General features: G+C 35.4%; 1 protein-coding gene and 1 long non-coding RNA gene across 3 annotated transcripts; one reads left to right on the forward strand and one right to left on the reverse strand.

The window, feature by feature from the left end:
• Positions 1-781: 781 nt before the first annotated feature.
• LOC577999 (TAF6-like RNA polymerase II p300/CBP-associated factor-associated factor 65 kDa subunit 6L) lies at positions 782-10,955 on the reverse strand. The gene is made up of 11 exons (XM_778192.4): positions 10,655-10,955; positions 9,259-9,345; positions 8,417-8,567; positions 7,970-8,026; positions 7,549-7,599; positions 6,358-6,455; positions 5,797-5,970; positions 5,150-5,274; positions 4,358-4,490; positions 3,725-3,847; positions 782-3,187 (listed from the first exon to the last, which is right to left on the reverse strand). The coding sequence occupies exons 1-11, from the start codon at positions 10,838-10,840 to the stop codon at positions 2,621-2,623; spliced, it is 1,752 nt and encodes a 583-aa protein (XP_783285.3). The 5' UTR covers positions 10,841-10,955; the 3' UTR covers positions 782-2,620.
• Positions 10,956-11,093: 138 nt separating this feature from the next.
• On the forward strand, positions 11,094-13,645 carry LOC105440822. 2 transcript variants are annotated; one of them, XR_004066517.1, is made up of 4 exons: positions 11,094-11,147; positions 12,307-12,408; positions 12,953-12,965; positions 13,539-13,645. It is a non-coding gene; the product is annotated as an uncharacterized LOC105440822 (long non-coding RNA). The 2 variants fall into 2 exon arrangements; XR_004066518.1 differs by lacking the exon at positions 11,094-11,147 and adding an exon at positions 11,761-12,082.

Consider the following 13,645-nt stretch of genomic DNA (forward strand, 5'->3'; position numbering starts at 1 on the left):
CTCGCTTGCGTTGCCGACGAGATAGAGCAAAGGAACTGCACACTGGCACTGGGTGGTTTGATAGTTTATATTTGAAGGAAAAAATATTATCTAAAAATCATAATTGAGAGACCAATGGTGAGAGCAACTAGTGGCATGAATGGCCTGCCATAGTTAAGTCCAACTTAAAGTAGATCTTAGTCTTTGTGAACCCCCCCCTCCCTCAGAGGGGTTATTTTCAAAAGTTGATACCAAGTAAATTAGTTTTATAATTCATCTTTAATAATTTGGTGTCATGTTCTCTCCATCCGTCTCTCTCCCCCACCCCCTCTCTCTCTCTCTCACACACACACACACACACACACACACACACACACACACTGTTCATTGCTTAAACAGCAGATAACTGCTTTGCAAATCTCTCGTCATTCACATATATCTCTCTACAAGCCAGTTTGTAGATCCGTGGGAAGATACAGCCGGTATTTGTACCAAAGTTGTAAAGCCCATCAAGACAAATACTGGATTTGTGCTCATGAAAGTTATGTAATCATTATTCATTTATTCACCGACTGTACATTCTCTGGTGCACAGTTGGAAGTAGGGCAAACGAAAGGTATTCATGAATCACCTCCATGACTTTGGCAGAGTGATTATTTTCAAATGCTTATACTGGGACATCTCCATATAATATGTAAAAGATCTGAGAATATTTGTGGGTCATATACTCATATGTACCAAAGCTAACTAAAACTGGCCTATTAATGTACTACCGTTATGAACTAACTCAATGCATTACAAGTGGGTGATTTAGTCCACATATTCATGAAATATCATTTATTAGGTTAACTCAGTTTCACTGAATATAGTTTCACTAAGATAACGAGCACAGATGATGTCACAAGATGAATGAGATCTGGAGCATTTTTTTAGGGTGGAGCTTAGCAGGGCTGAGAAAAATATTTAGAAATATATGAAATATAATTAGATGTTTGAATAACAAAGTATGAATTGTATGCAGCCCTGCACATCAACAGGAATCAACTTATATTTGGATTTCACCCCATCTTTAATATCTCTCCATTCGTTGCTATTCTTCCATTAGGTACCACTTGTTTGCACCATGTCATATAAATGACTGAATTTAATGGGATATAGGAATTTTATATTGAGAAAAAAAGGCACTACAAATGCAATCATCAATATCATAATGTTTTACATAAACGATGGGTTCTCATCATTGGCTGATCTCAGAACACGATAGAACATCTGAAACAAAAGCAATGGAATGCACATTTTGCATGACTTTCAGGAAAAGTAATAAAACAACCACAAAAGTCAAAAGGACATCAAAGACTAGACTCTTTTAATTGTCAACTCTATGGTGGACATGCTTAGAAGAGTAATCAAATAAGGGGGCATTCTCATTGATTTGGGCAAATTTAAACACAGCTGCAATAATAAACTGATTTCAATACAAGAATGGTGTTTGAAAACCTGGTTCTACTAAAGGCCTAACCAATTAAACATATGTAATTTTATGAGGATAGGTTCAATTAATCTATAACTTAGATAGACAACCTTGCAAAATAATAATTGTCAATTAGAAACTGCCAATTATATTGAAAAAGTTGTGTACCTAAGTTATAGAAGAAATTCATGACATTTACAATCTAATTAAAGAAATGCCCTTTTCTTTTTTTAATTACCACGCATTTGTTGAGTGTAAACTGAATAAAATGACAAACAGAAGATTTCTGTTCCTAAATCTGTTAGCAAAAGGCTTGGGGCAGGGGAATATGCACCATCTGTATGTTGTTGATATCAAGTAAGACAATAAGAAGCATAAGGACTGAGGAGATGAATTAAACATTATCACAACAATGGGGTTCATTTATCAAAAAAGGGCTTATTGAAGTCGTCCTAATGGGTAAGAATGATGCCAAATTGTGAACTAATTCATCATCAAGATAACAAAAATGTGCAATTACAATTTACATACCGGTAACTACGGTATATTCAAATTTCTTACTTCTTAATATAAAAGCTTTTTAAGAGTATAAAATCTGGGATCTAGGTTATCATCTTTTAAAGGTATTCAAATTATTAAAAAATTCATCTCAAATCTAGTTTTTGCCCAATAGCTTTTCCCAACAGTGCAGATGCCCTTAAATTTACATGAAACTGAAACTGAGAATACATGTAAATCCTGATCAGATTGAATGCATACAAATTATACTGTACATGATTCTAACTCATCTACAATCTACAAATGCACCTTAAGATGACAAAATCATGGAGCATCATCAACATCCAAAACTAATTTCTAGCCTCTGAAAGGTAAAGAACGTGAGAAAAAAAATCTCAAAGTATTGCAACTACTTGGCACTTGATTATTGTCATTAAAAAAGTGGGTGTCACTGGAAGGATGACAGTTGTTCCATTGAGATCACTGATCACAAGATAGCATGAATGCTAGGTAGGTTCCTATTAGGTGGCATTCCAACTTTCTTGAACATTTTCTTTCTCTTACCAACAGGAGGCATCTTAAGATTGACCTGCCAAACTTTACTCTCCAACTGAATAGTCGGAGTCTTCTTAGTCAAAGGTTTCACAGGTTTCATAATCTGAAAGACATCTCTCAACCCCCAGACCTTGATCGGAATCGCTTGCTCATTTTGCCATGTCTTGTCCTTGAGGTCTGTAACTTTTGACCCGGTGATTTGCTTGGAAGCTTCCCACTTGTCTTTGGAAGCTCAGGATTAGAAGTCCTTGGTTTGGATGGTATAGGAAGCACTTTACCAGCATTCTTAACACGATGCTGTCTAAACATGGTTCCATCAAAGGTAACTCGTTCATTCACCAAGTCTTGCAGGCTCGCCGTATGCTCCATATGTTTGTCCAACTTTTCCAAAACCTGAAGGGAATCACTTTCAATTCCAAGTCTCACACTTAGACTATCTCCGAAATAGGAATACAACTCAGAGTACAGCTCTATGAAGTTATTGTGTTTCCTGGGAGGTTTCTCCTTGAGGTGTGGGTTGAGATTCCCAGAGGCGGCACTCAGTTGAGTCACGTAGCTAGCAGTGCCAAAGGCAAACTCGGGCATGTTCCTTGGGCTATCACATGGAGAACTTGTCTGGCTCGGTGGATCAATGTCTTTCTCTCCTTTATGAAACTTGTGCCTTAGAAGAGTTTCAGCTGCTGTCTGTAAGGCAAACGGGCAAGGGTTTGAAAGCAAATTACAGTTTAATTGCATCTACCACTCATACGTTAATCCAACCCATCTCCCTGAAAAGAACATTTCACATTCACTTGAATTAAAATGACAGGTGAAGCGAAAAGTAATAAACAACATTCACTGCCCTTGACCTCATGTGTTTTCTATGGCCAGCTTTTGGCAACAAAAAGTCCTCATCTATGCTATATTTAGCCTGTATTGAAATAAAGTGATTTCTTTCACTATGTTTCATATTATGCTACAAACTGTTGTTTTTCTATGTCATGTCATATTCAAATGTTGTGATTTATGAAACATCATACGGTTTTAGCATATATGCCAGCCTTCCACTGCAATACTAGGAATCTCTTACGGAAAACTAGGAATACGGGTATTTTGTATTTTAAGTATCTCTATAGCTGGAAGAAAAAATAATCAGATTTTGCTTTTAAATATATTCTTATCCACTCTTGAATTCCTGTTTGTGGTAAAGATTTAAAGTATGTGAGACTAAAAAAGACTTACTAAGAGAGCTCCATGAACCTTATGACCGTCTTCCTTGACCCTTGTAATGGATGTATCTTCTAGAACCTGTTGAAGGGTCGGCCAGTAACTGGATAGCCTTGGACATAACACATCCTCAACAGCCTACAAGGGAACATCCATACAGAATTGGGAATACTTCCATTTCAATGCTACTGATAATACATGAGAGTATTTGAACTACACACAGGTACACAATCACAACAAAGTTAATAGGTGCATCAAATGCTTATTCAAATTCATTCAATATTTCCTTGTAATTCACTACATAAAAAATGAAGTTTGTGAAGAAATGATTATCTTGCCGTTTCTAGTACCATATCAAACACTGATATTCAAACAAATGCAGTAATGAGACAATGCAGTATTTAATGAGGAAAATAGTGAAGGGTATGGATGAGACAAGGGGATCCTGGTATTGAAATTCATTCTGTATTTTACCTGAAAATCAACACCTGTTTTTTTATTCAGACTTAATCTTTACATGATATTTGGGATATAATATCAAAGCGTGTAACTATATATTATGAAACATGACATGGATTATACTGGGGAAAAAGAATTTTAGATTTATGACAATTCAATGTGAGAACAGGTAGTAGATAGATGGCGTACCTGTGGACCTAGTGCTATGAGTCCCATGACAGCTCCGTAGTATGTACAAAGAGGTCTGGCAGGGTCCTTCATTACTTCCTGAAATGCCGTCAACATTTGATGATAGAACTTACTCTTAGATTCCTTGGAACATCTAAAAATTACCAGGCAAAGGGAGGGAAAAAATTTGTATACATTACTAAGAAACATAGGACTGGAGAGGATAAAAGCAAAGGTGTGCAATCACTTTATCAATGTATTTACACACAGACAAAAAAAATCCCTGTAAAACTTGTACATAAAACGCTAGATTTAATTTGTTTCGATAAGAAACATGAAAACAGTTTCATTTCCAATCTATTGCCCGAGATATTGAGTAGATCCCACTGATAATGATAAAAGAAGATATAGCAAAACAAAAATACAATTGGCAGAGTCTGACACTTAGGTGTTAAGTGCAAGGTTGGAGTTAGAAGATTGTGTATGATATTGACCATGGAGAAATTGTCACTGGAGCATCTGTTTTACAACCTAGCCAAGATATTTGGTTCCCCTCCTACCCTTAAATTATAACAGGCAACTAGTATGAGACATCATTGTAACTGAGCCAATGAGTGATAGTAAACCAGGGCCCCATTTCATAAAACTTGTAAATTAATAACACCTAGCTAAATCTATGATGAATGTACTCATTCCCAATCAGATACAATGTTCCCAGCCTTTATCAACCATTGTAACTTGTTATTGATACCTTACTATTGGATGATAGGTTTTATGACACAGGGCCCAGGAAAGAAGGAGACCTGGACTGACCTTAAGATTGGCAGAAGCAACCTGGCAGCGTAGTCTCTGAGACCCCAATGGTCGTTGAGAGGATTGATGGAGACGGCTAGGGGTTCCAGGATACAGTACATTACAGTGGATACTAGCTGGATCATCTGATGATAATATAGAAAAGAACATTGTAATCCTGTATTAGAAAATGTCAAGATTTCACATGAATAACACTTGCATGTCCATCACCTAATGGTTTACTGGTACTCTGTGTGTTGAAGATTTGATTCTGTTGCAGCACAAGAATCATATTTCTATAAAGAAATCTTGCAATCTTAGGTCAGTCAGTCAGTCAATGCCAATTATGCCTCCTGTCATGTCGAGCAGCAGCAAAGGTCTTCCACTCCTGGTTTTGGGCTGTTCCCTGGACACCTACCCAGGTCAGGTTCATCACTATCATTTCATCCTCTACAGTTCTACACCAGGTAGTTTCTGGGTCCTCCTTTTTTCCATCTGGTGTCTAGTACGAGGCTACTTTTAAGATGCTGTTTGGCTCTCTTCTTCTCAAATGTTGCAAGTTTAAGTACATTTTTAATAAACATAAAAGTAACTATACGGTACACGATTTGATGCAACACATAGAACAGAATACAGTAGAGAATGAACAGAGAATAAAATATGCTTACATAGGGACCCAGATAGATGAACTGGTTCCTCAAAAGAGCATCAATGATGTAGAGAAGCCCTGTAAGTTGATAGAGCTCTAGACTGACTACCTTCACACCGGCTGATACAAAGTTGACCAGGTAAGGGAGTAAGCCCGCTATCTTACTGTTTGTTTGAAGATCTATCAGCACCACCTGTAAAAACAAATCAATCAAAAGTATGTTAGTTGAAATGCTGACTGGAAATGGATCAAGGAAAGACAAAAAAAAGGAATTGTTTTAAAAACAATCTCACACATTCTTCTTTATCATTTATATTTTCAACATTCATCAGATATTAAAGTAGAAGAGGATGCTTTAGCATCTATATTCATTTAGCCTTCATGCGACATATAATGTGGTTGCTATTGGGTTTTACATTAGGTTTTACATTAGGTTTAGGTTTAGGTTTAGAATTAAAGTTGGGTACAGTGTTAAGTTCAGGGTTAAAGACAGGAATTTGGTTAGCATAGGCAATCGGCATTGGAGCACACGTCATAAAATCTCACATCAACCATACAATAGGAGATCTATACTGATTACCTTTTTAGCCTCCTCATCTGTGCCTAGAATAGCCTTGATGATATGCTGATAGTAGGTAACCTGATCAGATGATAACATCTCCATGCTGTGGGTCATACCTGGCAAGTCAACAAATACACAGTAAGAGACATTATTATCTAATTGGGACAATAAATTAGTGTATTCAATATCTTTAGCGCAGTACCCGGATGACCGACCAATATTGTTTTTGTATTGCTCGGTCATCCAGGAACTTCAACTATCGATATTAATATCATTGCGATATCACACAAAAATAAAGCCATATTTATGTACTGAGGTAAGTCAAATTTTGGTATTTCGCCAGTCAGACTAAAATAGATAATAATAATAATAATATTGTACGGCTTTGTTTTCATGTAATACAAGAATATATTGCTCTCGCTAAGACAACATTAGACTCGTCTTTGACTCGTCCAATATTATCATAGCTCAAGCAACATATTCTTGTATCACACTCAAAGCCATCCAATATTATATAAGTGTTGCAAGGTTAACTGCATCAATGCATATTCATACACATATCACAGGGTATTGGTTCAATTTGAGAGATTTGTCTGGTTTTTATCTGTTTTACGAATACCAATACCCTGTAAATTTCATATATTTCAAATAGCGCCTAAGGCCATTCCATGGTAGCTGCGACCATGACCATCTCAAATTATGCAGTTCTGATATATTATTTCCAAGCGGGAATAACAAATTGGTCGATTGTAGTAAAAAAAACATTGTTTTAAAGCTACAGTAATATCAGTCTTGAGAGGGTGCTATACAACATAAAGAGTTTATTATTAACAATTTCATCACTTTAGACTCGATTTCAGCCGCAATAACGATCATTGAATATTGTATAATCGCATATGCTTCTAAAATGTTCATTGAACCACATTCATGAACCCATACCAAAACTTTAAGTACCCTACTTCCTGCACATAATTATACGGCAGCTTGTGTCTATACATCACAGGCAGAATCCTCATAAATTCTGGAATGAACTCTGAATTGGTGGTTCATATACGCCTCCAATTTCAACTGTTTTTTCACAAAGTCACCCAAAAGTCAAACAGGGATCAACACTTATGGCATTGATGGAAAATTTTATAGCAATGTGTAACAATTATAAACATTGAATCATACACTCAGGTAAAGCAGATTTTGAGAGAATGTTATTACCTTGACCTTGAACTCCAAGAATCTTTTGAATGCCTTCAGCAGCTGCTTGACCTACACAAATTAAGATGAAAAAGGAATACAAATCTCACAAAAAGTTGTCAAAATAATAATAAATCATGAAAACTATACAGGCATACTGTAAAAAGAATTGAATGAAAGAGAGAGAGAGAGAGAGAGAGAGAGAGAGAGAGATAACAGGGCCTTTTCTTATATAGAGTTGGGATTGATCCGAATCAATCGCAAGACCTCTAATCAATCACAAGTTTACAGTCTCCTTTCTCTAATGTACATAGTTGTTTATAGAAACAGGGTCCAGGTTAATACTACAATTTTTTCAAATAGGATAGAAAATAATCTACTATAAAATCTGGTAAAATAAAATTGATTGTTTTGGAATTCACTAGCACTTAGTTTAACTTACCAGGATCACTTGATTGTACAACAGTCTTGTGAACACCTTCAAGCGCTAGCCAATTAGCTGCAGAAAGTAAAAGGAAAATAATATGAGGAAGGCAACAATATAATCACTTTATGAAATAGAGATGAGTAAATGCTAATTGTACTAGAGTAGTCACTTGCTAAAAGTCATTTGCTGGCTTGGTAAGATGATCTAGTATTATTGTTTGTGAATACATTGCTGCTGTCAAAATGTTCTCTATATTTCACTCATTTGTTCGTTTATGCTTTGTTTTGTCTCCCTTGGTAATCCAGCCGTTCAAAACCCTTCAGGTTGATATTACATCAAAGCTCTCAAGTTCTCAACAAGAGTATTTTTTGAGGATAAAAAAATACAACTGTAATGTTTACTACAATTACATTCAGTGCAGATGATGGATGATGTTAATGGATTAAGCTAAATTTAGCAAACCTTTGAGGGAAGTATTCCCAGCACTGTTTGGTATCTTGGTATCCATGGCGATCTCAGACAGACTCAGCTCTCGATCTTCCACAAAATAAAGATTGGTATCCTTTATCTGTCTGAACACAGCAGGCTCATTAGACCCGTAACCATGGATGGGCTTCATAGGGAAAGAGAGAATAGGCAAATAAGTCTTATAAGCAGGAATTATAAACTAAAAAGGAGCAATATGTTGTCAAAGTTTAATGATTTGAACACTGGAATGGATCAAAGGAGATCATGGGTTTACTTTGAGCCTCCAGCATGGCAGCAATTAATCTACAAATTCAAATGAGCACAATTGCAATGTGGAAGGAGTATGAGCTGATGTATACAAAGCACAGTCCATAGTGGCTGGGCTTCAGAGCTTGCGTAAGGGCTCCACATTTCATGACTAATATTTCATTAAATAAGTTTGGTTGGGAATGAATATTAACCCATACCTGATTTTCAAACTTGTTGCTGTTATATATTTAAATCCATTGTGGACCATCCTGTAGTTATGCACTAGAATCTATGTGAAACAGCAGCAAGAGAAAAATATTATAATTTCTGAATAGGCTTAGAAATAGGGTTTCAATCTACTATGCACTGTACAGCATTAGAAGAAAACAGTTTGACAATGCAGTATCCTATGAGGTGAGATCAGGAACCCATTTCACAAAACTTGTTATCAGTGACAAATGACAGTTTTTGTTATAAGCTAGTGAAACCCTTGCTTCTGATTGGCTATCAGCATATTTGTCACTGATTATTGTCATTTGTCATTGAAAAAAGGCTTTGTGAAACAGGTCCCCGGGGTATTTACCTACCTCTACATCACTCCATCTCAGTGCCTTGTTAACATCATCTGAGGTCATCCGCTTCCGCTTGCTATGCTTCATGAACTGAGCACTCGCCTGATAGTGACAAGAAGAGAAATGCTAATTAAGTGCTCCAGCAGAAATGATCCCCAAAAATGAAATAAATTACAAGATAATGATTGTTTAAACTGTTGGTAAGCAGACTATTGCAAGTTCAAGACACTTTTTTTTAATTTATAGATTCTACTCTTTTTTTTTACAGCTCAATCCTCAATACTTGAGCATTTTATTGAGTGAATTGTGGAAAATTATAAGTAAAATTTTTCAGGATTATGTAGACTCTGTAGAGCTTTCCATCACCATCACCATTCCCTTTACCTTCTCTCATGCTATATTCACTCTCCCAACTTTAGTGTCTTTTGTTCCTCTTTTCATGTTCATCCGATGGTTCATTAGATATGTTCTTTCCAGTGTGTTTGGTTAAGTCCTTATTCAATATTCATAGCAGCTCATTTAAGTGCACACAGATCTATGTATATTTAATATACTGTACCTCCTTTCAATTACAAGCTCTGTTATTTCAATATATATTTATATCATATTTACAGTTGTGATACAAATGTACATGTAAATATATATGCAAAATAAATCCCTGAGGCTGGGAAGCATGCATAATCTCAGGCAGTTCAACACAGGCAAGCAAGGAGTGAAGTTGTGTATCTTGTTCTCTGCAAGTTGCAGCAATGCCTTGCCTTAGCTGCATAGGGCACCCTACAATTACATGAACAAATATATATTTGTTTTTAAAACATAATTTCAATGTTCAGTCTAGATCTAGACCAAACTAAACTATCGCTATTAAGATGATGATGAATCATTCGATCAAGATTTCAAGTTTTAAAAAAAATGTTGTTTTTCAGTTTCAATTTCACATCACTCACAAATTTATTTAAGACTATTTAATTACAATAAAATCCCTGAATTTACTGAACTAGATCTTAATTTAACGGCTGCATTAGAGCACAAGTGCACTTTTGCAATGGGTGTGCAGCGTGCGCATCATTCATTTCGTCACAAGCAAATGTTGTGTAAATCAATGTAAGTTAACTCAGCCACATATCTACTTGTTAGCATGTTTAACTTTCAATTAATAAAAATAGAAATGAAATTAGGCTAGACTCCCTACTTTCTACACCAAGATTTTGGTATTAAATTACAAATAAATGCCTTGAACGTTCACCACCTCATAACCACTCATAAAATACACAAGATTACATGTTAAAATCCACATCAAAGTTTTTAATTCCACTTCCATTTCTCTCAGACAAAGTCAGATCAGAATTAAGATGGTATAACGCTGAGCTGACTGTTTAGTGTTTAACAGAGAAAATGTTGAAACACAAACCTGGACTGCTTCTCGGAGACGATAGCATACATCTTCTGCTAAAATTGCTGCTGTTTCCTCTGAAAGTCTTTCATGCCCTGCAGATTCTGCCATCGTTTTAATGGAATCTTTGGAAAATATAGCATATTTCTTGTCATCAGTAGCTTTTGGTTTTTCCTCTTTGACTTGTGGCTTTGAGTCCGCCATTGCGATCACTGTTGTCCCACAAAATGATTATGAGGTGCTAAATGTGTAACATAGTGCACTGTGCAGATTGAGTTGTGCATTCATCATTTTTAGACGCAAAGAACGATCATTTTGTTAATACAAGAAGACTTAATTATTTAATGGATGTATGACCTGAGAGTGAAATTCCTTTAATATGAGGGAGCTATTTTTTTTTTAATCGTTATTTTCCATTATACATTTTCTTAATTTTCCAATTAGCGTTCCGTAGTTCTCAAGGAGTGCATCACCATCATCGAAATCCAAGCGCAAGCCGTCGACAAAAAGTGTAAGTTTCTATCATTTAAGAGGAAGTTGTCATTAAATGGGGTCTTCTAACTAAAAGCTTACATAATTTAATATAATTTGAGTAACATGTGGTTTTCATCCAAATAATACTCAAGTGGCGACAGATCTTTCACCTCTGATATTTCCAAGTATCAACTTTGAACATAACGGTCCCATAAACTGTGATTTGTGCTGGGAATCCAATTCCTGGCACTGTTTGTAGATAAGGCCCGAACCCAAATCAGCACACGAGCACACAAAGGTGCATTACTATCCTGGCTGTGCATTAAAACTTAAAAGCTGTGATTTTGATTCTCAACATTTGAAACACCACTGTACAAAACTCAACTGATTTCACTCAAAATCGGTACTTTAGTTAGTGACAATTGATGACGCCTAAATAGCAGTAAAAAACAATTTTTTCAACTTTCTGATGTTAGAAAGAATGATTTAAAAATTCAAATTGTGAGTCTACTGTCAAACTTGCCGATTAGCCGCATCGGCATGATTGTGTGCATTTGTGTGTTGTGAGTGTATTGACTATTCATGTATCTAAATGCTGCCTATTAACACGTAGTGCAGTGCTAGAGGTTAATACGCATTAGCATTGACTCTCTGATTTGCTGGAGTGCACATGAGGGCTAGGGCATGGCCATGGGCACTCTTCTTTACCGGCAAGGTACATCTTGTACCTTTTGTTGATCACTTCCGAATGGTCTGCTAGGAATTATAAATGGAAGTATAACTTGGCGTGATCGTGACGAGAGTATAAATTTGTGTAATTTAGGGCTAGACTCTGCTATTTTATTTGGTTTAATATTTGGGTTGCAGATTTGAAGACTGTGCTGGATTTGATGTCCACGTTTGATTGAGGTAGATCATTCCAGAGTTTTACAACTTCAGGGAGGAAGTTGTTTGTCAAGCAAACAAGAAAAAGTATTCTTTATTTTTATGATTACCAGGTGTATTTTTTAATTAAATCATTGAGAAACAAATAAATGTAGACTAGAATTGGATTTACAAAAATTAATGCCAAAAATGGGAAGTCTAACCCTAAGAATTAAAAAATATTTTTACCGCTTCAATCCAAAGAAAACTAAAAATTACTAAACTCTAAAGATGTTATATATTAAAATATACCTTCATGTTTATATTGGCAGGCTTCGTGAGTGAGGCTTGCCCTGATTTGATTATACATCAAAAGTTGCAGATCTGGGGTGCAGTTTTCTCCTTTTCCAGCATGTTTCTTTCACTTGCTCTGTGTAAGTATATTCACTTGATTTTAAAAGAAATGATGTGAATTAGGGCATGATTTGAATTATATATGAAATTATCTTCCTTGTATTTAATACCGTCCCTTAATGTAAGCCTGCAAATTATGTGATTACATCACAAGGTCAAGTGAAAAGCATGATTTTGAAGGGGGAAAAAGTGGAAAAATCTACATGTCGTTATGGTAATATCTCTCATATTGCCTCTGATGAATCCACTGTGAAGACAAAGAAAAGGGTACATGGGGAATCAAATTTTGGTGAACATAGCATTTGTCATTTAACTTGAATTTTCCTGCCTTCAATTTATTTGTAAGTACTTTATGATTCATTTATGCCCAAGTGAACTCCTTTTTCTTGAAATTATTACAATTTTTTGTTATCCCTAAATAGGAAATGTCCTGTTAAAGGCTGTTGTTATGCCATGTTATAAGACCATTATGATGAGACTTTTATATGTGAAGTTATTAAATAGACATTATCTATATGATTGCATAACTTTCATATTTTTTTCTCTTTTTTTTCTTCTCCACAGTTGCTAAAAGCAAGTAAGTATTGAAAAAAAAAACTATTTGGATATTCATTAGTACTATTTAAAATGGAATACCGAGTGCTTTATTTTTATCTAAATATTGAATTTGAAATTTGTACAATTTTTGTTGATGTGGTCAATTTTTTCTTAACAGAGAACTCATGAAATAATCAGACAATGCAATTATGTTACTGGTGATCAAACAGGAAGATCACAATAAAAATAATACATAATATAAAGTGCATGGAATACATGAAACAGGACACATTTTGAAATTGTGCTGATTTTTTTTATTCCCTGAGAATGAGAATGTTTAGTCAAAAATTCTTTTTAGTTATGTGATAAGGAGGAGGGTTTAGGAAAAGGGAAAGAGGTGACAAAATAAGAAGAAAAATATAGTAAATGAACAAAGTAACATATTTCCCAAGAATTAAACAGCCAAGTTTAACTCTTATGAAAATAGTCACAAATTATTTTAATTTGCAAAATATGCCAATTGATAAACTCCTTTTTGTAAATCTAATCATGTTGATGTATAATGGAAGAATAATGTGACTGTACATTCCCCATTTTTCCACTTCTATTCTAGACGGGTGATGGTGATGATGAAGAGTGCAGCTGGAACAGGGACTTGTAAAGTGATGATCAGAAACAGATTAAAACCAAAGATGATGATGGTCAAGTTTGATCCAAAAG

Source organism: Strongylocentrotus purpuratus, unplaced genomic scaffold, assembly GCF_000002235.5.
Source record: "Strongylocentrotus purpuratus isolate Spur 01 unplaced genomic scaffold, Spur_5.0 spur5_scaffold_5, whole genome shotgun sequence".
NCBI lineage: Eukaryota > Metazoa > Echinodermata > Echinoidea > Camarodonta > Strongylocentrotidae > Strongylocentrotus > Strongylocentrotus purpuratus.